General features: G+C 44.9%; 1 protein-coding gene across 1 annotated transcript in view; it reads left to right on the top strand.

The window, feature by feature from the left end:
- LOC115099329 (probable cation-transporting ATPase 13A4) overlaps positions 1-27,006 on the top strand; it is a 106,115-nt gene that overhangs the window by 13,914 nt on the left and 65,195 nt on the right. Inside the window, exons 2-7 of the mRNA XM_029616915.1 lie at positions 3,808-3,981; positions 8,486-8,632; positions 18,862-18,932; positions 19,968-20,048; positions 24,525-24,594; positions 25,730-25,864. Coding sequence (XP_029472775.1) covers positions 3,808-3,981; positions 8,486-8,632; positions 18,862-18,932; positions 19,968-20,048; positions 24,525-24,594; positions 25,730-25,864 — 678 coding nt within the window. The remainder of the gene's footprint in view (positions 1-3,807; positions 3,982-8,485; positions 8,633-18,861; positions 18,933-19,967; positions 20,049-24,524; positions 24,595-25,729; positions 25,865-27,006) is intronic.

Below are 27,006 nucleotides of genomic sequence, written 5' to 3'. Positions count from 1 at the left end.
ATAATTCCTAACATTCTGTTTGCTTTTTTGACTGCTGCAGCACACTGAGCCGACGATTTCAATGTGTTATCCACTATGACGCCTAGATCTCTTTCCTGGGTGGTAGCTCCTAATATGGAACCCAACATTGTGTAACTACAGCAAGGGTTATTTTTCCCTATATGCATCACCTTGCACTTGTCTGTACATCACATAATACAAAAACTTAAAACATAATATCAATCTTTAAACACTAGTTAAAAGAGAGAGGTTTTCATTGCTTTTTTAAAGAACATAGGATCTTTCAGGTTTCTAATTTTGTTAGGCAACTGATTCTGTTAGGCAGAGTCAGAGGGGCAGGAGGAATAGAAAAGAGAAGGCACTTTAGTTACAGCTACCCTATACATTACCTATTTCATTTTTTTTATTTGGATCGTTTGCCAAACCAAAAATAAATTAAACTAAAAAAAAATCCCCCCCACCCCTGGTTGGACTGTCCTGGGCCAAAAAACAGCCCTGGCCAAGGCCTGATTCTGAGAGCTGGTCCTGGTACCAAGACCTGGCCCTGATGTCTGGTTCTGGCATTGAGGCCTGGCCCTGTGGTCTAGTCCCGGTGCCAATGTCTGCCCTGCAGCCTAGTCCCAGGGCTGGGACCCAGCCCTGAGGCCTGCTGCCAACACAGAACCCAGCCCTGAGACCTGTCCCAGGGCTGGGGCTTGGTCCTTATGCCTAATCCTGGCACAGAGACCTAGGCCTGGGCCTCTATGAGTCTCCTTCATGTCCTGGTGAATAAAAAAAATGCTGTCTGCCTTGAGAATGGCACTGTAGTGACATCATTCCAGTGCTTCCTCTGGAGTGGATGTCACCATTTTGCTGTACAGCAGTAGAAATGTATGGCCATACATCAAAATGGCACTGGCCACACTGTTAGAAGGCAACAAAGTGATATTATACTGGTGCCATCTTCCAGTCAGCAGCATTTTTTAAGTGCTGGGCCACAAAGACGACTTCCAGAGGCCCAGACTAAGTCCTCAGTGCTGGGATGAGGTATCAGAGACAGGCCTTGGCACCTGGACCAGACCAGGACTCAGCCAGGCTTCAGCATCAGGATCAGGCCTCAGACCTGAATCTTGGTGCCAGAACCAGGCCATAGCCTTGGGACTCGGCGCAGGCTCTAGGCGCCAGGCTCAGCCCAGGCCTTGGTGTTGGGATCAGGCCTCAGGGTCAGGACCAGGTCTCAGTGCCAGGAAAAGGCCTCAGTGCTGGGCCTTGATACTGGCACCAAGCCTCAGGGCCAGGCCTCAGAGCCAGGAGCAGGGCTCAGCATTGGTTCTATTCTTGGGTGCTAGGACCAGGCCTGAGGGTCAGGACCAGGCCTCAGCATGAAGACAAGGCCTCAGAGACAGGCCCTGACACTAGCTCTAGATAGTAGGCCCTACCCTGGTCTAGGCTCAGTGTTAGGATCAGGCCTCAGGCCCAAGCCCCAGTGCCAAACTGGGTATTTTTATAGGAAGGGGTTTTTTTTGTTTTTCCATTCAGCACAAACCAGAAATGGCCATGTTCATTGCATTTTTGGCATTCGTGCAAAATAAATGCTCATCACTAGAGTCTATCCAGATGTTGATAACAGGCCTGTAGGTGTTTTTCACTTGATAGAAGACTCTACAGGCTAAAAGATCTACTTTAAAAAAAAGAAAACATGTTAAGTGGTGCACAATTCAACAGGGCACCTAATTGCAAAGTTACTTGTGGACTTTTAAGCTTGCTGACAACAAACCTATCTTCAAACACAAGGTTCCCGTTTGAGTTTGAAAGCCAGGTTGTGTTGCAGCTAAATACACGCAGGTACATTTATGTGATTCAAAATAGAGGTGTAATGTTAGACATGTTAGCGGCCTGCTGTTTATATGCTTACCTTTTTAATGTGTAAGGTACATGTGTACATCTAATATGTGCCCTCAAACCTCTGTCACCCTTGGAATGCCTCTTTTTAGGCTAAGTTTGTATCCATTATGAAATTATGCACATTCTTTGAGGTGGCTGAAAGTCCACTTACGCTCATAAAGCTGATATACGCAGGTTAATTCTATTTTTACCTATGAAATAGGAGACTAAGGATTTGGGTTTATTAAAACTTTTTTTTTCCCATAGACAGAGAATGGGGAAAAAGCCGTAGCAAATCAGACCCTATCTTTGAAAATTCACCGCCAAGTGTCTTTCCATTCATGGTTATTCCTGGCCCGATACAGGTTCACAACAGCGGTTAATCACTGGGAAGGCTCCTGATGTCATTCCATTCGACTGCAGGTTATCATCCACCTGTACCGGAGGCAGCCGCCAATGCTCTGAGTTTTCCAAGTGCTTATTACTGATACAACTGTGCCCATTCTATTTCAATCTGAATCAAGTGTATTGTTCAACATTATTGTATTCTAGTCTTGAATGAAAATAAAAAGCTGGGGTGAAACTGACAAAACAGATCAGCCCTTAGCTGGCCCCATAGGATCTGAGATACTTTCACCTGAAAGAACCATCACAAGAGTCACACGTGTTGCTCATACAAAATCCTGTTTTCTGCCCACCCACACAGAATGAATCTACTTAGTCATTGACCGTTGAAACTAACTATTCCAGTTTAATTCTTCTTTGTGCTTTGAAAATTGAATTTATATTTCGTAACAATTGAAAACAGCTACTAAACAGAAGCGTTGAAAGACAAAGCACGTAAAAATTCAGCAAAGAAGTATTAATGCCTCAGGGAATGTTTTAATAACCTAATTTTAAAATGAAAATTGACTTCCCTACTTATGTTGTAATTTCTTCTTTTGTCACTTGTTACCAATTGTGTTGTCATGAAAAGAGGAGCTTTGTTAAGTTGATCTCTTCCAATGTCATCTTCAGTAGACATCCTGTTTATCATTATCACTGCACACAAGGAAACGACAATTAAAAGGCAAGGCCACAGACCTCCTCAGTATGACTATGAGTTCCGGGAGGAACTTGCGAACAGCTGATATACTCATCCTGTCTCCTCCAGCCCTAGGCGCATGATGTACAGTATTATTTCAATGGCAAGAACTAAAACTCTTACAGTTTGGATCTATGTCAATAAATTTCCCCATCCCCAAAAGAAGGTGAAAATGTTATCAGGATTGTGAAGGTTCTTGTTAAAACTTGGACTTTCACAAGTAAATGCTAAAACACTTCAGATTTTGGATAAATCTTTAGAGAAGTAAATTTATTTTGTGCTCTGATTCTTAGATGAATTTTAAGGGCATTGGCCTGGACACCCAAGGAGAGTTAGCTGATTTGCCCACTCTTTAAACATTGTACTCTTGCTATAATTTGGGGTTTTATGAACTTATGCACCTTTCAAACCTAAACAATTATTCCAGCAAGCCTAACAATGAACTTCTAGAATGCAGAATGTAGCCAACATTCCTTGCCCATAGGTGGCTGACTTCAAAGCTTGCACAAGGCCACAAATACCCCACCACAAGGCCACAAATACCCCACCACAGGGCCATTGAAGGAAATTAGAAGTCTGCCAGTTTTACAAATCAGAGCCAACCATAAATTTACCAGCAGTTAAACAGCACCACTGCTGGCCACAAAAATTAATCCCTGTTGGAAACCAGATTATTTTAAGTTCAACATGCATGAAGCAGTTCAATTGTGTGATCAGTCACTGCTGAAGTTTCTGTAGGACAAATGATTGGGAAGATAGAAGTCAACGTTGTATCAAATCTTTTGAGGTAAAAGTTTAGAACTTGAGATAATTGGAGACACACAGTAAATGGATTAAACCAACTTTCTTTGCTCCTACAGGACATATTTGGCTACAGAACACAAGGCTGGCAGAGAGCCTGTTGCATTATTGGTTACATCTTGTCCTTCGGGATTCTCCGGCTTTTGTTTTATTGGAAACCAGACTGGGATGTGTGGGCGAACTGTGTCCCATGCTATTTACATGAAGCAGACGTTGTATTGCTCAGAACAACAGTAAGTTTGCTTTAACTTCACACTTTCATTGGACCTTATATGCAAGGGATAGTATATACAACGAATGACTAGGGTGACATATCATACTGGAAACATCTCTAAGCATTTGGATGCAAAATGTTCTCCATAGTGGGTCCCAAGTTGTGGAACTCTCTTCCAAAGTCACTACATCAGATAACAGAAAGAAAGAGTTTTAAACAAGAACTGAATAATTGGCTGTTTTGAAATGCATATGACCTAATGTAAATAACCAATATGCCAATAACATCACTGTCAGAACCTAAGATTATGATAATAGATTAAGGGGCGGATTTTAAGAGCCCTGCTCGCCGGTGTGCCTATTTTACATAGGCCTACCGGCGCGCGCAGAGCCCCGGGACTCGCGTAAGTCCCGGGGTTTTCCGAGGGGGGCGTGTCGGAGGGCGGGCCCGATCCGCATGGCGTTTTCAGGGTGGGACGTAGCGTTTTGGGGGCGGGTCCGGGGGCGTGGTTACGGTCCGGGGGCGTGACCGCGCCCTCCGGACCCGCCCCCAGGTCGCGTCCCGGCGCGCTAGCGGCCCGCTGGCGCGCAGGGATTTACGTCTCCCTCCGGGAGGCGTAAATCCCCCGACAAAGGTAAGGGGGGGGTTTAGACAGGGCCGGGGGGGTGGGTTAGGTAGGGGAAGGAAGGGGAAGGTGAGGGGAGGGCAAAAGAAAGTTCCCTCCGAGGCCGCTCCGATTTTGGAGCGGCCTCGGAGGGAACGGAGGTAGGCTGCGCGGCTCGGCGCGCGCCGGCTATACGGAATCGGTAGCCTTGCGCGCGCCGATCCAGGATTTTAGCGGATACGCGCGGCTACGCGCGTATCTACTAAAATCCAGCGTACTTTTGTTGGCGCCTGATGCGCCAACAAAAGTACGCCAAATCGCGCTGTTTGAAAATCTACCCGTAAGCATTTAGTATTGACCGATATAAAGTGTAAAACGACAACTTATCGAGTATATCATGACTGATAATGAATTGAAAATTACAGGTTACAATCCATTATAACACCCTAGTTAACTAGTACTCATTATTAAAAATCGACTTAGAATATGTATTTGATATTGTGATGAACGATTATGTAAAAATAGGACCTGTAATATGTGTATGCCCTTGCACTGTCCTATAACATGAATGCTGATTCATTAAGGGAATATTGACCCAGAATCTGATTTTGTAAACCCTTGTGATCTCATTTTGGAATGTCGGTATATAAAACCCACACTGTGACTGAGTCATTTTCACTGCTTTGCAGACACAAGTATTTTCTTTATAGCAGCCATGCTAACTGAATTTTTGAAAACACCAACCCATCTCTCAGTTGTGTTGCTTCACTTCTTAGGTGTCCTATCTCTTTTGACCCAATGTAATTTATCTCTTATGTTCTACACTTGTAAGGACCTATTGGACTTCTTAGAAATCTCATCTGGATTCTGACAGCAGAGTCTATGCTGCTCACGGATTGTGAGCTATCCGAGACTCCCTTACTATAAAGAAATTATTAAAGTGAAGAAAATGTACTATTCATCTTCGATCTCTAATGCCCCCAATCCTATTAAAGACTGAAGGAACGAGTTCTCTTTTTTTCAAAATCAGATGGTTTGGGGAATCTGGAACTTTCTACTAAAGAATGTGAACATATGCACTATATTTTTTTTTTTTCAGGACAAGATCACTAGAATTTAAATAGAGTTAAAAGCCAGGTCAGATATCTATAAGCAGGGAAATCCTCTATTGAACTGAGGGCTTATTATCAACCTATTACAAAGGCTGATGATAAGGCAAAACGATATAAAATTTAAAAAAATGTTAAAACTGTGTCGAATAACTATTCTGCATCCTCTCTTTAGCAGTGAAACAAGGCTTGGATTAAGTACGTTTGAAATCTAAAAAAAAAATAAAAGCTTCCTGAAAATATAAAGCTTTTAATTGTTTTGAAAATAATCTCAATTTTTCGAAGTTCAGCAGGGTTTCACACCATGGGTCCCACCTCTGAAAACAGACACTTGCATGTAGCTTGAAAATGAAAGTCCTTAATTAGAGGGAACTACCAAGAGCTGTTTATTCACTGAATGCAACATACGATCTGCTGTACATGCTGATAATAGATCACACTGGGGACTATCAAGTTTAAGAACCTTAGAACGAACATGACAATTTCAAATGAATCCTTTGTGAGCCCAGCAGCTGATATCATTCTTGGGATAATGTGATCCCTCTGGGGGCAGATGGTGGTAAGCAGCATTTTACAGCAATTGCAATACCTTTAATTCATATTTAGGAAGCCCATATAAAGTGCACTGTAGTAATCCATCATGGTCAAAATGAATGCTTGGACTAAAATACAAAACTCATCAATAGACTAAATATATTTAAATTGCCTATTCATTCTGAGTTTGTAGAAAGAATAACAGATTGGGCACACGGCCCAAGATGTTATCTTCTTAGATGGCCACACTTCTAGCTGCTCCTGATTTTTTTCAAATTTTCTGTTCCCCTATATGTAATACTTGGCATGGTTTGGAAGAGGAAGGTTAGAGTGATGTTTTATCCTGCTCTTTCATCGATCCCTCCTTCCTCTGGTCCCTTGGATTCCTTTGTCTTGCGTTCCGGAGCGCTGGGAGCTGGACCGAGAGATGCTCTATCAGGATTCTCCAGGGGAGGGAGGTTAGGATGTGCCCCTGGCTTTCCCTGGAGGTAGCGTTTCGCTTAGCCCCTGACTCAAGTAGCCATGTCCCGTTCAAGTGATTTGTCTGGAATGATGGCAACAACTGGCGACGCAGAAATCTTCACCGCAAATGCAGGGAAAATGGCTCCATCAGCTGGACCGCTGCAAGGGTGTGCTTCTTCCTTGCAAAGAATCTGTGGGGAGTCCTGAGCCTCTGAAGAACTTGGGGTTTACAGTGTCCCCGGTTGTGACTGGAACCTAGGTACAATCTCTTGTTCCTGCTACCTGTGTATATCTAGTGAAACTGAGCTCTCTTTGGAAAGACCATCAAAGGTCTTCACCTTGGAAGAAACATGGAAAGCTATACTGGGCCTAGGTAAAGCTCAAACAGTTCAAATTGCCCCTATTTCTGTGAATAATATGGATATGGAAAAAAGAATTGGGGGATCTGGAAATATTTAAGAAGGAAAGTGAAGATCATCTAGAGTCAGTGTCTCAGTTAAAATGCATGGAAGGAGTCCAACAGATGCTAATTAAAGATAGTGTAATGCTTGCATGTAAGTTGGAAAACTTGAAGAATACAGTTAGGCATAGGAAATAAGGTCTTATTAATTTTCCTCAGCATCCTTCGGGAACACCTTTGGCTGTGTTTAAGTGTTATTTGAAAAGCAGTTTTGAAAGTTCCAGAAAACTCTTTTCCACTAGTGTCAAGAATCCGCCTCCTCTTAAAAAAATGTGGCGCAGAGTCGCAGAATAATTTGTTTTCTGATTTCAGTTTAAATCTGTCTGATATTCTGGAGACATCTGCAAATTGCTGCCTAGCTGGATAAGTAAAATTTAGCAGATCTAACTTAACTGGATAAGGCCAAATATCGAAACATATCTGATTAAGATAACTGGATCAGTTGGCCTACCTCGTTCTACCCATTGCCCACCCCCAAGATATCTGGCCATCTATTTAGCTGGATAAATACATATCTGTCTAGGTTAGGGTGGCCACTGAACACAGCCAGATTTTCAGCAGCAGCCACTTAGCTGGATAAGTAGTGCTAAATATCAGCCTCCCTGAATTTATATTTTACTTCATAAATTGAAGGACTGTCCCTGTTTTATTGCTGCAGATATGTTTTATTACTACGTTAAGGTGCTTTGGTTTTCAGGGATGTTTATTTTAGAAGAGCATTTTGGGCATCCTTTATTGTAAATAGAATGGTTTGTGTTACCTTTTATTTATTTTTTTGTTTTTGAGATGTATAATAACTTACCTTTTGTACCTATGTCTTTTTTTTTAGTTGGTTGTACCCTGCTTAGAGCACTGTTTTGAGATAAAGCGGTTAATAAACTCAAAGTCAATCAAAACTGTTTTGTTCAAGAACAAACTTATCCTCGTCTCTGGAGGGAGAGGACCATAGTTTGTGCCTCTCGTTCAGAGAACACTCAGGGCGATGACTGGGTTAGATGGACTGGGGGAGAGAGGAATGAAGCAGCAAAGTCCAGGTAACTGCAAATAATCACAAGAGACATTTAATAGCCCCATATGGTGCAGTATCCAATTGAGCTGGAAGCCTGAAAGCAGTAGGAGAAAGCTGCAAGGGGGAAAATGCACTTTTCCAAGTGGAAGGCTTGGAAATTATTAAGTCATTGAACATATTTAATTTGTACTAAAACAGATTTATCAAGGGCTGTTTCCCCATCCTTCAGAATATTTTTTTTAAAGTCCTTGATAAAGCAAGCCCAGTTGTCCCTTCCTGTTGGTGAACAACTGAAAGAAAGAGTAACAAAATATTTTAACTTTAACTTGCATCTTCTTCCTGCAGGATGATTTTAAAAAGTATTCTAGGAAGAAGGTGAAATGGCTCCATCTATCTGACTTGGATAGTTCATTGACTAGGAAAGCAGATCATGCGGTCGTTGCTGATGGAAACTCCATCATCAATAGGGCGATAATGAGACCGGAATTAAAAGTAAGTGGCTGCGGATACCCATCTTTTCAGTGACATTGCTTGTGAAACTACCCGCGCTGTGCGCACACTAAGCTTATTGTGACATTGCTTTGCTAAGGTATTATGTGCCCTTCTGTAATGATTGTGAAAATTGCTTCGTTTCAGTTTAATGTAGAGGCCAGAATTATGTCCAAGTATTAATATACCGGTAATTTACAGGCCGCTAGTCGGGGAAATTCTTCCAGCGGGCTAGTGGCTGAAACTGAAGATATCTGGCCCTTGGTATTTTTTCCAGTGATAGAGAAAATATATTTTTTTTGTCTGCCCAAGGGCTGGTGAGCTCTTTCCCAAGGAGATTTACCACTGTGCATCATTTCATGAAACAGAGGTTTCACATACACTGTATTTCTGCTCAAATGGGCCAATACACTGTAAATAAGGACGTGCTGTCATATTTACAGGGAAAGCCCAACATTTCTTGGTTCATTTTTGTGTCATTTTCCATCCAAAATGACACACAAAACAACAAAATATTCTTTTTTTTTTTTTTGGTTTCTAGATTTTAGCACATGCTAAATAATTTTAATACTAAAAGAAATAAGCATGAATTAAAATGTAGCAACAAACCCAATAAAACAAAAACAAACACCTTTAACCATAACTGCACGTCAGTCCTATATGCAAGAAGTTGTTGAACTTTCAAGACCAACTTCAGATGTCAAAGCTCACATGCAATGTCTTTAGAACATGTGTCTGTTGATCTTACATGCCTTAAGAAGCAGAGGGTGTTTAGAAGACTGCACTGTTTTCAGCCTGGCATGCAAATGTTAGCTTCATTTGCCAGGCAGTCACCAAAATGGGTATTCTAACTAAACACACACAGTTATCGGCCTGTGTGTTATCGTCCTGCAGCAGTTTTGTGCTTTCTGATTTCATGTCGGCCAGCTAAGTTGTATGAGCAAGTGTGAATAAACCTGTATCTCCTCGTTCACTCTCTGAGGCAGCAGAGGCATTCCAGTCTACATATGACTTCATTTTTCTGCAAATGAAAACTAGTGCATTACGAATCATAGGATAGTAAAATCTGAGGGATAGAAAATAAAATGAAACAGAAAAAACTGAGAACAAAACATTATAATAAAATGTCAAATAGAAGCATTGACTTTTTTTCTCATGCAAAGTAGCACAATCCTTATTGTTATTTACCCATTGTTATTGGGCTCATAGATAAAGCATTTGATTAGAAAAACAGCAAATGTATTCTTCCATTCCGATATGGACATGATATATGCACTTTGCAGTGTACATATTTCTTTAACTCTTTATTTATAATTTCAAACTCGAAAATATCAAATTAAATCTTCAAACAGAAAATGTGAAGCAGATAATACATACAACATAGTACACATTAAAAAAAAATCAATGTATGCTAAATCAAAATAATGCACACTAAATTAACAGGGGCATCCCCTCCCCAACGCAGCCAAGAGCCAAACACAAAGTGGCTCCAGGCAGTGGATTGCTTTTGGAATTTTGGGCCGCAGCTTTATTGGCATCCGAAAATAACAGGACAATTGCAGGTTTAAAGGGCTGAGTCTCAAGTACCTCAAACCCCCAACCCTTCCCCCAACCCTCCTTTACTGGGGAGGTCCCGAACCAGCACCCGTCCAAGAGCTGCTCCCAGGGTCATCAAGGCAATGCATCTTGACCCGCTGCTCCTGCGGCCCCTGTTTGCCACAATCACGGCCCATCTACCAGGACACCGCCCCCCCCCCCCCCCCCCCCCCCCCCCCAATTTCTGCCAGAGGTTCAGATAAACTATTCTAACACTGAATACCTAACACTTAAGGAGGAATGGGTGGGGCGGGAGGGAGATGCACCAGCAGGCAGGAAGGCGATCCAAAAGGAAAGGAGGAGTATCCTCTCCCTTTTATCCCCTGCCAGCACCTCCTCCCCCCCCCCCCCCCCCCCCCCCCCCCCCCCCGTCCAATAGCGTCTCCTCGCTTGACTGGCCAGAATAGTGATGTCATCACATGGCCTGCGGGCCTGCCGGGAGGATCCCAGAAGGAGCTTCATGGCCACAAGGCTGGTCCCCCACTGCTGCTGCCAAACTCAAGGACCCCCCCTCCCCCCACAAGGAAGGGTGCCCCATGTCTGCCCGAGCCTTGGGCCCAGAGCGCGACCCTGCCGGACACTACCTCCCTCCACCACTTAGGAGTACCCAGCGGAGGCAGTGGGGAAAGGGGAAGGGGGGAGGGGGGGGCCTTAGCACCGCCGGCGCAGCAGCCACCAACAGGATTTAGTACAACAACAAAAATAAATTAACAAAAGTGGGGAAAAAAAATGCAACAAAAAATGTTTGGCTAAGCATTGCTAATTTATTGTGCTCTGGTACATTACATTGTTTTAGTATTTCTGCACTTGGTTTTTGTCTTCATGTGTTTGCAAAGCACTGTAAACTCCTAAGATGTGCAGAGTAATTTTATACGGTGCACAAAGGGGTGGGTTTTTAAAGGGACGTGACCGGTGTGCACACGTGGACACGCCGACTTTATAACATGCGCACGCCGGCACGCGTATGTTATAAAATCGTCGGGCGATGTGCGCAAAGGGGGGAAGATTTAGGTAATTCTTGCATGGCGACGCATCCTAGACCCCCAATTCCTTACCCCCCCATCTAACCTTCTTTCCCCTTCTCCTCTCCTCCCCACCCCTTAAACCTACCCTACTTTACCTTCTTTTTTTTATTTTTTAAGTTGTTGCTTCTCCGGAACAGTAGTAACTTGCACGCCGGCTTGCTGCCGGCGCACGCTTCCCCAGCACAGTGGGAAATGGCCGCTGTACCGTTGCCTCCAACGCCGCCTGCACGCCCCCCTGGACCGCCCTTTTATCTTGGCCCGGCACTTCGGCGCGTAACGGGGGTTACACGCGTGGCCGGGCCCCTTTGAAGATGCGCGCGGTGCGCACAAGGCCCAGGCCACATGCATAACCCCCGTTTTTTATGCACACAGGGGGATAAAATCCAGCCGATAGTGCACAACAACAGTGCAATGAATGTTTCACTACTGCCTAATGGGTAGATTTTGAAAGGTGCGCGCACTCCCGGCCCGCACACATGGACGCACCGATTTTATAACATTAGCGCACCGGCGCGCGCATGTTATAAAATCGTTGGGCTGCGCGCACATGCGTGCCGGGCTTTGTGATCCAAGCACACAAGGGGGGATACAGTTCTGCAAATTTCGCGCGGTGACGCATCCCAGCCTTCCCCAGTTTCCTCCCAGTCCGCTCCAATTAAGACGCGGACTGGGAGGGAACTTCCCTACCCACTACCCTAACCTCCCTTCCCCTTCCCCTCTCCACCTCAACTCCTAATTCCTACCTTGTCCTTTTTTGGTTTTTGTCTTCTAACTTACTTCAGGGCCCAACCTGAAGTAAACTGTGTGCGCCAGTAGCTGGCCAGTGCGCAAGTCTCCGGGACAGTGATGATCGGCGCTGTCCCGGCCTGCCCCCCGTCCCCTCCCCATCCAGAACACGCCCCCAGGCCTGCCCCTTCAAAGAGGCCCAGAAGTTCTGCGCGTAACAGGGGTTACGCGCGTGGCCGGGCCCCTTTGAAAATGCACGCGGTGCGCACAAGTCCCAGCCACGGGTTTAACCCCCGTTTTTAATGCGCACGGGGGGGGGATTTAAAATTTGGCCGTAAGTTTGCATGTTTCATGGTAGACATCGGAGGTAATTTTCAAAACCAAGTGGGTTGGTGCAAATTTCACAAGTTCTTTTCCCCACAGACTTTGCACCACATTTCAAAAACTTTCCCAGGGGGAAAAGTACCCACATGGATTTTCGCCTGCTCTTTCAGTGAATGCTTTTTCTCTGAAAATTAACATTCATTGTGCTGAAAATGCAAAACTGTGAGTTGTTGACTCCTCTGACCTAAACCCCCTCTGATTCCATTTATTTCCACGGGTAAATGTAGGCATTTTGTTGATTCCCTACATAAAGGGATCCCTACAAAGGGCGATCCACGGTTAGACAGCCTATCTACCAGGATAAATGGCTTTTCAAAATTGCCCCCTGTAAGATTAAATAAGGTCAGAGATATTGGACAATGAGCTTAATATGGTAAATACTGTAATTAACCATGGCATGGAGCTTCAGTAAACTAACTAGATGCTCATTAATTTCAGGTAGCTGGTTCCAGCTAGTACCCGTCAGAACGGCTGATCATGACAATGCTCTCAGTTCTTTATTGTCCTAGTAAGGGTGTCAATTACAGGAACCAATTGCTCAATGCCCACGGTGAAGAAATGCTACTGGGAAACAAAAAAAGAGCTTGTATTTTTTAAAAAAACACTTAATTGCCTAATCTGCTGCCTAATCCCTTTAGCATTTCCCCTTATGAAAGCCAATTATTATATAATTTTTGTTTCTCCTCAAATCTTTATGAACTCCTTTACTTGAATTTGACTGGCACGCTTGACTTCCGGTGCGACCGCTGTGGGAAATGTCCTATTTCTAATCCCCTGTCTCCAAACAATATAGGATCAATGCAACCATCTACCACATCCTCGAGGGTCCCCAGGAAACACAACGGAAGCCGATCTAGTGAAGCCAGTAAGCGAGCAAAAAAAGGAGAGTAGATTGCGTGTCCTTAGGGATTTTTTATCAGACCTGTAGCGATATAAAATTAAAATATCAAAGGCCCGACTCTGGCCGAGTTTTGCCCATACAGGATGGGCTGCTTCAGGGGCTGGAAAATGTAATTAAAATGCATGTAAACATCTGTAAACAAGACATTAAAATCAACAAATATAATAAATAATAAACATGTATATAACATCAAATAAAACTGAATACATTGAGAAAAATGACAAAATGACGTAGAATTAACAAAAAACATAAATGTGTGTTTCAAATATTTTATAATTTTATTGTTAATATAGTTTTTTGTGATATTTATAATTATGAGAAAATGTATTTTTCTTCTTCCTGTTTTAAGTTGTTGAAAATGTGAACCGTAGAGATGGACTTTGTCTGCACAACGGTATATAAAATTGTTTAAATAAATAAATAAATAACAAATGTGTAAAAAACAGTATAATTTAAAATGGGAAGTGGCTAATCAAATAAATCACTGGATGTGATTCATATGATTAATTATATATGTTTTGTATGCGTACCCACTAGCACAAACAAGATGAATTATGTATATTAAAAATATGTGACCTAGGGCAGTGTAGCCTACTTAGACTTGCTAAACCAGGTGTGTGTAAACCAGTTTATGTTGCAGCTTCCGATACTGTAAAAAAATAATAAATATGAGTTAAAACATATATAGATAATTATGAAAATAATATAAATAGATCATAACATTCTATGCTTTTTTTAAAAACTGAAAATACAGTTTGCAGCAGTTGAAATCAAATTATTTATGGTGCTTGGCTAAAAAATGAAAATTATAATATTACCTGCTAACTTATTAGTTCATATGCAGATGATGGCGTATGCTCCTGAGCGAGTTTAATCCGGTCAAACAAGTATGGTTGTGTCAAAAAAAATATCTTGAATTCTGATGGATACTTTTTACTAGATTGAAATACAAAAGTACCTTAAAGGAGATATCAAAAAATAGCTCAAATATTGTAATTTTTGATGTAGCCAATCAAAATCTTGTTAGTAACAAGTAAAAAAAAGGACAAAAACAATGGTCACTGATTATGTCATAATAAAAATTGTTTATATATACATACATACATGTATATATGTAAATATTTCTTCGATCTGTGCAGAATAAAATAAGAGGCAAAATATAACAGGAAATGTTTAAACAGCTAATATGCCCCATATTGCACATACTCTGAGCCGTATGCAAAACGGCATACTGAGCTCATGGAAAGGAATGTGAATAGTAACTGCGGGCTATAGCAGCATCCTCCAGTTGGGAATGAGAATACGGTTTAGAAAACGGCAGAAACAGCTTCTATGATAAAAAGTTACCTCTGTATCTCACACGCCTCTGCGGGGACCTCCTCCCAAACCTTTGCCCCTCAGTTATGTTTTCAGGATATTCTCAGTGAATATGCATGAAACATATTTGCATGCAATGGAAGCCCTGCCTGCAAATATATCTCATTCGTATTCTTTGTGATATCCTGAAAATCAAACTGACCCTGAGGACAGGTTTTGGAACCACTGGTGTAGAATGAAGCATAATTTGCCATTTTTTGGATGAATTACTATTTGTATAAAATTATGGAGGGCAATTATTAAACTGTCCACATTGGGATCAAGACCATGTGTACTTTTTTTCCACAAATTTTCAAAGGAAAAGTGTGCAAGGGCTTTCACTTTGTTCATTACCCTAGGTGCAAAGTTTGCACAGACTGGGCCAAATTTTAAAAGGTGCGCGCGGGCGTAGATTTGTTTGCGCAACCTGGCGCAAACAAATCTACGCCCAATTTTGCAACATGCGCGTGCTATAATCCAGGGTCGGCGCGCGCAAGGGGGTGCACAATTGTGCAACTTGCGCGTGCCGAGCCGCGCAGCCGTCCTCCATTCCCTCCAAGGCCGCTCCGAAATCGGAGCGGCCTCGGAGGGAACTTTCCTTTTGCCTCCCCCCACCTTCCCCTCCCTTCCCCTACCTAACTCGCCCCCCAGCCCTACCTAGAATCCCCCCCCTTACCTTTGTCGGGTAAGTTGTGCCTGCCTCCCGGCAGGTGTAGCTTAGGCACGCCGGCCAAGGGCCGGCCCGCGATACCGGGCACAGCAGCAAATGGCCATTGTGCCCAGAGGCTCCGGCCACGCCCACGCCCCGCCCCTTTTTGCAAGCCCCAGGGCATCCGCGCATCCTGGGGCTTGCACGCGCCGCCGAGCCTATGCAAAATAGGCTCGGCGCGTGCAGGGGTTTTTTTTTTTTAAGGGTTACACGCTAAGTGGATTGGAAAATGTAATCTATATGCACGCATCTCCTCCCTGTCCTAAACATGCTCCAGGGAATGTGTGTTCTCACTGTGCATGTAGGTCCTCTTCTGGGATTATCCACAGGGCAAAGTCCTTGTCCAGTCCAACAGCAAGGATTCTCCCAAAGGGGGGCAGGATAGGCCTCCAGGGCCTGAAGGGGAGCGGGGTGACTCTTGCTGTGGGGTGCTGCGGAAGGGTGTAGTTTAGGGGTGTGCACTGATTCAACTTTCAGTTTGTTCTATTTGTTTCTTTCCCTCCCTTTTTGTTTTCATTTGTTTCATTAGGTTTTCTATTGGGGTTTTTAAAAAGTGTTCGTTTAGTGCACTAAATTGAAATAATGCGCACTAAAGGAAAAATTGGGAGAGAGAAAGAGAGGGAGAGAGCCTGTGTTAGAGAGACAATCTGACACTCTCTATATATATCCCACTGTAACAGGGCCACTTTCAACTCAGGGTGGGTTTGGTTTTTTTGTTGGGGGGGGGGGCAGTTTTAGGGTCTACTTTCAGTTTACTTAGCTCATTCTATACCTTCGCTCTGTAAACAGAGTTTTGTCTACACCATCCCCATCTACAGTCTTGTCAACCAGCACTGGTCCTTCTCCAGGGTCTTCTTTAGTGAACACCAAACTGAAGTATTTGTTTAATATTTCTGCCATTTCTTCATTTCTCTCCACACAGTGCTCCTCCTCACCTTTCAATTTCACTGTACCACTTCAGGCCTTCCTTCTTTCTCTGATATATCTGAAAAATGTTTTGTCACTAGGTTTTCCCTCTTTGGCGATCCTTTCTTCTGCTTGATCTTTCACTTTCCTGGTTTCTTTCTTCATTTCCTTCAGCTTCACCAGCTATTCTTCCTTGTGTTCCTCTTTTTAGGATCCTTTACACTTCTTGAATGCCATTCTTTTTGCCTTTATTTTGTCAGCTACTTCCTTTGAGAACTAGATCGGCTTCTTTTTCCTCTTACTTTGGTTTACTTTTCTAACATATAGATTTGTTGCCTTTGTAATTGCTCCTTTTCATTTGGCCCACTGTTGTTCCACCTCTCTCATTTTCTCCCAGTCTTCCAATTCTTCTTACTGGTATATCCCCATTTTGACAAAGTTTGTATTTGTGAAATTCAAAACCTGGGTCTTCGTGTGACTTCTCTGTATCCTGTTTGCAATATCAAACCATATCATCTAGTGATCCTTGGTGCTCAAGTGGGCACCTACCTGGATATTAGAGACATTATCCTCATTAGTGAGCACTAGGTCGAGTATCACACCCTCCATTGTGGGTTCCATTACTGTTTGTTTGAGCAGAGCCCCTTGAAGGAGATCCACTATATCTCTATTTCTTGTAGATTCTGCAAAAGGGATGCTCCAATCCACATCTGACAGATTAAAATCTCCAGGGAGCAACACTTCTCCTTTTTTTTCCCACCTTTTGGATGTCTTTGATTAGATCTTTGTCCAGTTTTTCTTTTGAGAAGTTCTGTAGATCACTCCAGTGAAAATCTTATTTTTTAGGACTGTCCATAATGCTTCTTCTCTACTCCACATCCCTTGTAATTCAGTTGCTTGGATATTGTTTTGGACTGAAAGAGCTGCTCCTCCGCCTGTTCTGTCTTCTCTATCCTTCCTAAACAAGTTATAGCCTGGGATAACCAAATCCCAATTAAGTGAATCAGTGATCCATGTCTCCACAGCAACAATGTCCAAGTCCGCCTCCACCATCAGGGCCTGCATGTCTGGAATTTTATTGCTCAGACTATGAGCATTTTGTTGTGATAGCACTGCGGGATAAGCCTGCAAGCGGCGTCTCATCTTCCCTACTGGCTGGACACCGGCTCTGGTCCCTCCCCGCAGTGTGGAGCACCCGCAATGCTGCCAATTGCCAACGCAGCCTAAGGCACCATTTTCCTCAGCAACCCCGATGCTGGCACCTTCCTCATGCTGCCGGGAGTGCTGCTGGCACCGGCATCGCTGTCACTCTCGTTTGTGGCCTGGACTGCCGCTGACATCTGCTGCCGCCTGTGAGCCAGGCGGCAGGATGCCTCCTCTGCCATCTTCGTGGCCTGGGCGACAGCCAGCATCTGTTCCTGTTCCAGCTCTCCCCGGCACCATCTTGGTGTGTGCCTCAGCACTGAATTTAAAGGGCCCAGGGTGGGAAAAGTCCCCATGGCCCTTCTGGATGATGTTTTATAGCCAGCCCTATAAGAGGGCTTCTCTGCCAGTTCAACTTTGCCTTTGCAAGGAGTTGCCTTGCTCCTGGAGTCCTGTATCATCTCTTCGTTCCAAGAGACTTCGCTTCTTCAAGGTCTTCTGTTCCTTGTTCTTCGTAGGAGCTCTTTCGTGTTGCATGTTCAACGTTCCTGGTCTCGCGTCAGTTCCTTGACCAAGTCTTCTGAGTCTTTGCCTTGTCCAAGTTTTCACCTCGTCCAGCCTTCCAAGTCCTTGGAGCCATGCATCCAAGTCCTGCGAGTAATTGCACCATGACCAGCCTACAGCGTGCAGTGTAGGTCACATTGCTGCCCAAGTCCTGGGGCCAAGTCTCCTATATATTCATCATGTCAAGCTCCTCGTGTGCCAAAACATAGTTTGTGGTATTTAATATTTATACTGTCTGAGGATCCTGCCTGGCATAACTGTTGTCTCTCCATCAAAGTAAATTGCCAAATTGGCTCCTCTGACATCAGAATCACCCAGCTTTCTGTTCTGACATTTTATCCTGTTGGAGAGTCTGGGTGTGTTGGGTGACTACTTCCCTTTCAGACATCACTTCATATTCTACGGCTGGGGCTTATCCATTTTCCAATGCAGAAAAAGCGTTATGTAAGGGTAACAGCGGGGGAGAGCGGGTATCTCTATCACAGGCCTTATTCTGCCAGAGCCCACTGTTATCCATTTATTCCAGGGTTTCTGAATCTTGAATGTTCGATTTCTCTATGGGAGTGGGGGCAGAATGCTTAGAAGATGGGGAAATTGGGTTCTCAGAGTCATGGGTCTTGTTCTACCAGAGCCCACTATAAACCATTTTGTGCCTGGGTTCTTGTCTCTTGTGGGGAGAAATATTCTGGATGCTGCAAGGAAGAGGAGGATTTTTGAAACCTGGATAATTTCTCTTTCAGGTGAATTAGTTCCTTTTTCATGGCCAAGTTGCAATCCAGCTAATGGCAAATTGGACAATCCTTAATTGTCCAATTTGGTCTTGGGACATAAGCACCACAAAAGTGAGCATAGATTTTCTGTGCTTTGGAAATAATAAATTATTACATGGAGCAGATTTTATTAGTACTCTTTGTTCTTGCAGCTGAGAATGATCAGACTACAGAAAGTCAGTTATGCTTGGGATAACCACGAGAAACAGTTTCAAAAAGTTGGGTGAGTATAATTTGTAGTATTCCATTTCAGAATGTGATTTTTTGTGCCCCGGTCTGCAAGAAGTCTTACGTAACTCAACACCACGAGTGCACTGCTTGCCTGCCATAACCTTTGGCATCTCACCAAAGAGAACAGGTAGGCGCCCAAAATTCTGATTGGAGTTCTTTGGTTTCGTATCCTGAATTTTCTCTTCCATTTCCTATCAGGCCGATACAGTACAGTGCGCTCCGGCAGAGCGCACTGTTAACCCGCGATTGGACATGTGTTTTCGACGTGCTAGGTTTACCCCTTATTCAATAATGGGTAATAGCACATCGAAAACGTGCGTCCAACCCCCCCAAACCTAATAGCGCCCGCAACATGCAAATGTTGCGGGCACTATTAGGTATGCCCACGCGATTCAGAAAGCAAAATGTGCAGCCAAGCCACACATTTTACTTTCAGAAATTAACGCCTACCCAAAGGTAGGCGTTAATTTCTGCTGGTGCTGGAAAAGTGCACAGAAAAGCAGTAAAAACTGCTTTTCTGTGCACCCTCCGACTTAATATCATGGCGATATTAAGTCGGAGGTCCCGAAAGTTATAAAAAGTTAAAAATAAAAAATAAAAATTTGAAATCAGCCTGCGGCTCGCGGGTTGAAAACTGGACACTCAATTTTGCTGGCGTCCGGTTTCCAAACCCGTGGCTGTCAGCGGGCTCGAGAACCGATGCCGGCAAAATTGAGCGTCGGCTGTCAAACCCGCTGACAGCCGCCGCTCCTGTCCAAAAAGAGGTGCTAGGGACGCACTAGTGTCCCTAGCGCCTCTTTTTGCCACGGGCCCTCTTTGAATACAGAATCGCACGCACAGCAGAGTGGCCTGTGCGCGCGCCGGGAGAGTGGGCGTTCGCCCGCTCTCCCGCGACTTTTACTGTATCGGCCTGTATGTTGGGTTGATTACATGTACATCAACAGCAAATGTCAAAAGCCTATAAGTAAATTTCCAGGGTGCACATTTATTTCCCTGAAAGTGTTACTTCACTCTGCTGTAATTTCAGAACCCTGGAGGATGGCCTTTCTTGCTCAGACATCCACTCAAAGCTTGGAGCTGGTCTAACAACAGAAGAACAAAGTATCAGGTAAAAAAACATCACTAACAGTCAGCCTACAGACCTGAGCACTAACTTCATGGAGTGCCCCCTAGTCCTTGTATTATCCGAAAGTGTAAATAACCGATTCACATCTACTCGTTCTAGACCTCTCGTGATCTTAAACACCTCTATCATATCCCCCCTCAGCCGTCTCTTCTCCAAGCTGAACAGCCCTAACCTCTTTAGTCTTTCCTCATAGGGAAGCTGTTCCATCCCCTTTATCATTTTGGTTGCCCTTCTCTGTACCTTCTCCATCGCAACTATATCTTTTCTGAGATGCGGCGACCAGAATTGTACACAGTACTCAAGGTGTGGTCTCCCCGTGGAGCGATATAGAAGCATTGTGACATTCTTCATTTTATTCACCATTCCCTTCCTAATAATTTCTAGCATTCTTAACATTCCTTTTGCTTTTTTGCCCACTGCAGCACACTGAGCTGACCATTTCAATGTAATGTCCACTATGATGCCTAGATCCATTTTTCTGGGTGGTAACTCCTAATGTGGAACCTAACATTGGGGTAGATTTAAAAAAAATGTGCGTTCGCATACTTTTGTTGGCGCATCAGGCACAAACAAAAGTACGCTGGATTTTAATAGATATGCGCGTAGCCGCGCGTATCTGCTAAAATCCAGGATCGGCGCTCGCAAGGCTGCCGATTTTGGGCAGCCGGCGCGCGCCGAGCCGCGCAGCCTGCCTCCGTTCCCTCCGAGGCCGCTCCGAAAACGGAGCGGCCTCGGAGGGAACTCTCTTTCGCCCTCCCCTCACCTTCCCCTCCCTTCCTCTACCTAACCCACCTCCCCGGCCCTATCTAAACCCCCCCCCCTACCTTTGTCTGCGGATTTACGCCTCCCGGAGGGAGAAGTAAATCTGCGCACGCCAGCGGGCCGCTGGCACGCTGAGACGCGACCCAGGGGCGGTTCCGGAGGGCGCGGCCACGCCCCCGGACCGCCCCAGGCCGAAACCACGCCCCCGGGCCCGCCCCCGAAACGCCGCGTCCCGCCCCCAAAATGCCGCGTTGATTGGCCCCGCCCCCGACAAAAAACCCCTGGACTTACACGAGTCCCGGGGCTCTGTGCGCGCTGGCAGGCCTATGGAAAATAGGCGCGCTGGCGCGCAAGGCCCTGCTCACATAAATCCGGGCGGATTTACGCGAGCAGGGCTTTTAAAATCCGCCCCATTGTGTAACTACAGCGAGGGTTACTTTTCTCTATATGGCTGCCGGGACCTAGGCAACTAGTTATTTATGCAACAGCCTAATGTTTTGGTAACTGTTTAAATTACTACAAAACTTGATGATAAGGTATGGATGTGGGGGATGGAGAGCCTAGTTGTTAGATTGAGGGGTAGATTTTTTAAAAAAGCGCGATCGCATACTTTTGTTTGCGCAGCAGGCGCAAACAAAAGTACGCTGGATTTTACAAGATACGCGCATAGCCGCGCGTATCCTCTAAAATCCTGGATCGGCGCGCGCAAGGCTGCCGATTTTGGCAGCCGGCGTGCGCCGAGCCGCGCAGCCTGCCTCCGTTCCCTCCGAGGCCGCTCCGAAATCGGAGCGGCCTCGGAGGGAACTCTCTTTCGCCCTCCCCTCCCCTCACCATCCCCTCCCTTCCCCTACCTAACCCACCCCCCCTGGCCCTATCTAAACCCCCCCCTACCTTTATCCATGGATTTACGCCTCCCGGAGGGAGACGTAAATCCACGCGCGCCAGCGGGCTGCTGGCGCGCTGAGACCTGACCCAGGGGCGGTTCCGGAGGGTGCGGCCACGCCCCTGGAATGCCCCGGCCCGAAACCACGCCCCCGGTCCCGCCCCCAAAACGTCGTGTCCCGCCCCCAAAACGCCGTGCCGTTCGGCCCCGCCCCCGACACGCCCCTTCAAAAAACCCCGGGACCTACGCGCGTCCCGGGGTTCTGCGTGCGCCGGCGGCCTATGGAAAATAGGCGTGCCGGCGCGCAAGGCCCTGCTCGCGTAAATCCGGGCGGATTTACGCGAGCAGGGCTTTTAAAATCCGCCCGTAAGTGTGGGAACTTGTATGCTTATCTACTCAGGATGATAGAGAACAAAAGAGGATGACAATAAAAACTGAGCTAGATAAGGAACAAGATCCTACATTGGTAGATGGGATATATCCTTTGCAGTCTAGTCCCCAATAACTGGGCAGATCGAATGGGCCAATTAAAGTTTACTATATCTATGCCTCCCCGGGCCTCTCTGACCTCCCCCCACCCCTAAACATTTTCTGGGGCCACGATCCTCCTCGGCCCCTATTTACCTCATTCCAGGAGGGTACCCAAGATGAAAAGGCCAGGAGTGATGCCCACTTGCTCCTGCTCCGAAGCATGGTCCTTACAGCCAGCTCATGACAACCTCCAGGTCATTCTTTTGTATGGCTCAACCCAGACGGATAGGCTCAAGCCCTGCAGTTTTCTTGGAAGGGTTGGAAGGGGATTGAAGGGGCCCAGGGAGGCCCCAACTGGGCTTCGTTCTGCACAACCAGATAAGCCTAGGTCCCATAGCTTTCTTGGTGGGAGATGGTTTCGGGGCTCAAAGAGGTGTTTTGTTTTGTTTGGTTTTTTAGAAGTCCATATTCAAAAGCAGTTAGCCAGCTAACTCAGAAGTTAGTTGCTAAATGAATATTTGGGCATTTATCCAGCTAAATTTCAGCTAACTAAAAAGTTGGGTGGCTAGAATTTAGCTAGATAAGTGAGGGGCGTTCTGGGGGTAGAATTGGGAAAAGTTGAGTTAGCCTTATGACTTCTCCGACTAAGTCTCTTCTCACGTGTGATCAAAAGCGATCACACGTGAGAAGAGACTTTTCGCACGTGAGAAGGGACATTTTGCATGTGAAAAGTCCCTTTTCGAGTGCGATCACTAAATGGGGGTGGAGTCAGCCCAGGAAGAGGAGGAGTCGGGGCGGCACCGGGGCCGACGCTGCGCAGACATCGCTGGCGGCGAAAGATAAGGACCCTTATCGGCGGCAGTTTCTCAATGAATAACTACACCTTTTACGGTGTAGCTATTCAACGCGAAAGCCACAGTGGTGCGACGGCTGCCGGCTTTTGCAGGCCCGCCCCCCCCCCCCCCCCCCCCCGCTACCGCCAGATTCTCTAAGGTCTGCGACCTTAGAAAATCCAGGCCTACGTCTAGTCAGGCCAATGAGCTGTCCTAATGTTAGCCGTCTATATTCAATAATGCAGCTGCACTACTGATTATACCTCCTAAGTCAGCTGGCTAAGTTTATCCTGCTAACTTTGTTACCAGACTGCTCCTGAATATGGACCTCTTCATGTTTAGGAAACAAATCAAATGAAAATAAAACATTAAACAAAGAACAAAAAAGAAGCTTCTATGAAAATGGAAAAAAAAACCCAAGCCTAAACAAAATTCTTATGCCTGCACATTCCTGTGCATTCTCAGGCTGGTCAGGCTTTTTACTGTTAATAAATCTCTTCTCAGACAGATATAAACCTTACTTCACCATTACTCCAGTCCCTGAAGGAGACTCTACATCCGTCCTAGTTTTTCCTTCTCGTCACTCCAGGCATTCTGGGATTTGTTACCTCTACTGCTATTTATTGTAGAACAAAATGGCGCAGCCTCAGGGCTGCCAGGGCTACTTTTAAAGGGCCGTTCTTTCGGGGCAGGAGCAAGGGGACATCATTCTTGCCCCTTTCATTTTGGGGTTTCCTTATAGGAGGGAATAAATAGGGACTGGGGAGATCCCCAGCCCCAGCAAATATTTTTGGGTGCTGGTGGGGCCCTGGCTGGTCACAGCTTTTTTGAGGGGCGGAACTGAGATGGAAGACTCGGGGAGGGTATTAAAAAAAAATAATAAAGCTTTTGGGGTATTTTCATGCAAGGCCATTTTTGGCATGAAAATGACCCTTTTTTTTGATTGGGATGCTCCTTTTATTTAAAACAAATGCACATCCCTAATCGCGCAGTAGCAGAGCCGTGGAAGAGATCTAGGCACAGGAGAGGCAGTGACAGAACCAGCTTCCCCACACTGTCCTGCATGGACTCTCCTCCGAAAGAACCACCCTTGAGGCTCACGGTGCCAGGGTAATAATCTCTGCTGGGACTGCTGATGATGCTTCCGATTAGGGGTCCATTCATGACCTGCACGCGGTCCATGGGAAACCGTCAAGAGGCTGCCAGTTCATTGCACGGCTTCCCAGGAGGCGCATGACAACGTGTAGTCAAAGGGGAACAGTTCTGACGAGAAAGCCAGACCTCTCTTTTAAGAATAAACAAGTTCCCCCTCAGAGCTCTACTAGGAAGCGAATGGGAGGCAGGGTGCAGGAGAATGGTAGAGCTTTGATTTCCGATGTATGCGCATCTCCCCCTCCAAGATGGAGCTACAGAAAGGATGTCTATAAAAGGTGCGATGCATACAAGCAACAGAGGAGCTGGTTAATAAATGGATTGGAAATGCACTTCTTTTTTGTGTTTGTCCTCTAGGAGATTTATATGCGGGCCCAACACCATTGAAGTTGAAGTTACTCCTATATGGAAACTTCTAGTTAAAGAGGTACTAGCAACAACAGTTCTGGGTTTTATTGCTGTTTTATTTTTGAAAAATCTGAATAAAGTTATCTCGATAAAGGGGAAAGAAAGGTTAAAATAAAATAGTCTATTCGCTAAAGTGTATTTATTTTAGAAGAGCATTTAGTGGGCATCATTTAGCTTAATCAATTAAGGACAGGGTGAGTCATAAAAGAGCACAGGCAAACATATGGCACACGGTTCCTGCTGCTCAACCCAACAGCATCGCAACGCATCTCTCCAAACACAGGAAAGCTGCTAGGACTGTTCATGTAATATGCTTTAATGTTGGACTAAATGTGCTTCATCCATATGAGGAGGAGTAGCCCAGTGGTTAGAGCAGTGACCTGGAAACCAGGGTTCAAATCCCACTGCCACTCCTTGTCACCTTGGGTAAGTCACTTTACCCTCCATTGCCTCAGGTACAAACTTACCCCTAGATCCACCATTCTGCCGCACCGCACACTATCATCCCCGGAGTGCCATGGGAAAAGGTGTGGTGGTTATTTCCCGCTGTGCTGCCAGTAATCATTATTGCCTGCAGCGCTGCCAGGAGATACCCACACTCTTCCCCTTCCCCTAAATGTAGGATTACTGCCGCGATACCAGCACATCGCACAATAAAGAATAACCCTGTTACATTGGATACCCTCTAGGCATGGAAAAAATATCTATGCTTTAAAGCAGACTTTAAAAAACATGCTTAGTGCTCAGAACTAGGGTACAAGTAGACCCACGTGTAAAACATACACTAAAAAGTGAAATAGCATGAAGGTGATTAACACTATTAGAGATACCATGGTAGCCATTTACTTTGCCCTAAGAGCCATCCAATGCTCTTGGAGTTAGGCCAATCACAATATTGTCTTTGATGACAGCATGTATGTAACTAGTACCAAAATAATGTGTCCCACTCATTTATGTCAGATAACAATGCTTTTCTGTTGCTAAGGTCCTTCTCTACCACAGCCCTATACCTTATTAACTTCTGACATACTCCATACACTTAGACGCAGGGCTGTAATAATTCTGCTTAGTCTTCTATCTTGCTTCTATAAGGCAGTCCGAAATGGGCACAGTAAATTAAATAAGCAAAAACTGTCTGTTTCTTTTTCACACAGGTTTTCAACCCTTTCTATGCATTTGAAGCCTGCAGTTTGGCTCTTTGGCTGAGTGTGGGCTATATTGAATATTCCACTGCTATCATAATAATGTCCCTTGTTTCCATAATATTTACAGTCTATGACCTCAGGCAGGTAAGTGCCATGTACATCTGTTGAAAACAGTTCTTAAAGGCCCTTTTTTGTGTATTCATAGCATGACAGTGATTAAGTGGCTCGTTTAGTCAATAAATGAAATTACGTTTTACTAGAAAATGAGAATCTTTTTCCTGCCTATAATTGTACAAGTTCTTCAAGGTTGCTTAAACCAGAGGATTTTCCATTACTGTAGATATGGTTTATCTTGCTTTTAATAGCTTGTGCATAATAATAATTATTGCATGGCTTTCAATGGCTTAAATCTCTTTTTGTTTCCACTTTCACAGTCTGAAATCAGGGCCTTTAGTCTGCAATATTCCTGAAATGTGTACATGACTGAACTGTAGAATTTTGCTCCTGTTGCATAAAAAAAGGCATTCAGGCAGGCTCAGGAGAAACCTAAGCTCTCCCTCAAAGAGATTTAACCTTATAGAAAGAGATTTCACAGTATACATGATAATTTATTTTGCAGACTTCTGAATTACACAGGCTAGAGGCCCAAGTGTTTGGCATCATGGAGAATAAACATAAAATTAAGTGGAGGCGATGATAGAGCTCTACACACCAAGGAACGATGCTAATCCTATGATTCTGATTGCCATGTTTATGAAGGAATATTTTTTTCCTTGCATCAGGATTGGCCACCGATGCATAGTGTTGGTTTCCCTTCCCCTGAATTGCCCTGTAGACAGCGGTTAGACAACCAATAGATGGTTGGACTCAATGCATTGATGGTCTTCTTCTTTCAACCTAAGCAACGTAAACTGTGGCTGTAATATGAAGGAGGTATCCAGCTTCACTTTACCACAAATGTTAGAGATAGGAGTTTGTAACTTGAGAAGGTTGTGGAACCTTTCTTCTCCCGTCTTGTTCCCACCCATCCTTTTGGCACTCCACTTGTTCAATGTGTCTCCTTTTTACCCATCGCTGCTCCTCTGAGACTGGCCATTCTTCCAGTTGAATGTCGTGAAGGCAAATGCTAAAAATCTCTCTCCAGTTGACTAATTTAAGCAATGATTATCAGGTACATTCGTAATTGCTGATTGAAGGTTCTGGAAAAGAATCAGGTGGAGGGCGGAAACATTTGGTGGGACTGTGAGCAGGCTTCAGATAGCAGGCACTGATCTTTCACAGGATGG

The sequence above is a fragment of the Rhinatrema bivittatum genome, chromosome 9 (genome assembly GCF_901001135.1).
Source record: "Rhinatrema bivittatum chromosome 9, aRhiBiv1.1, whole genome shotgun sequence".
Classification (NCBI taxonomy): domain Eukaryota; kingdom Metazoa; phylum Chordata; class Amphibia; order Gymnophiona; family Rhinatrematidae; genus Rhinatrema; species Rhinatrema bivittatum.
This window is presented reverse-complemented; position numbering and strand designations above follow the sequence as displayed.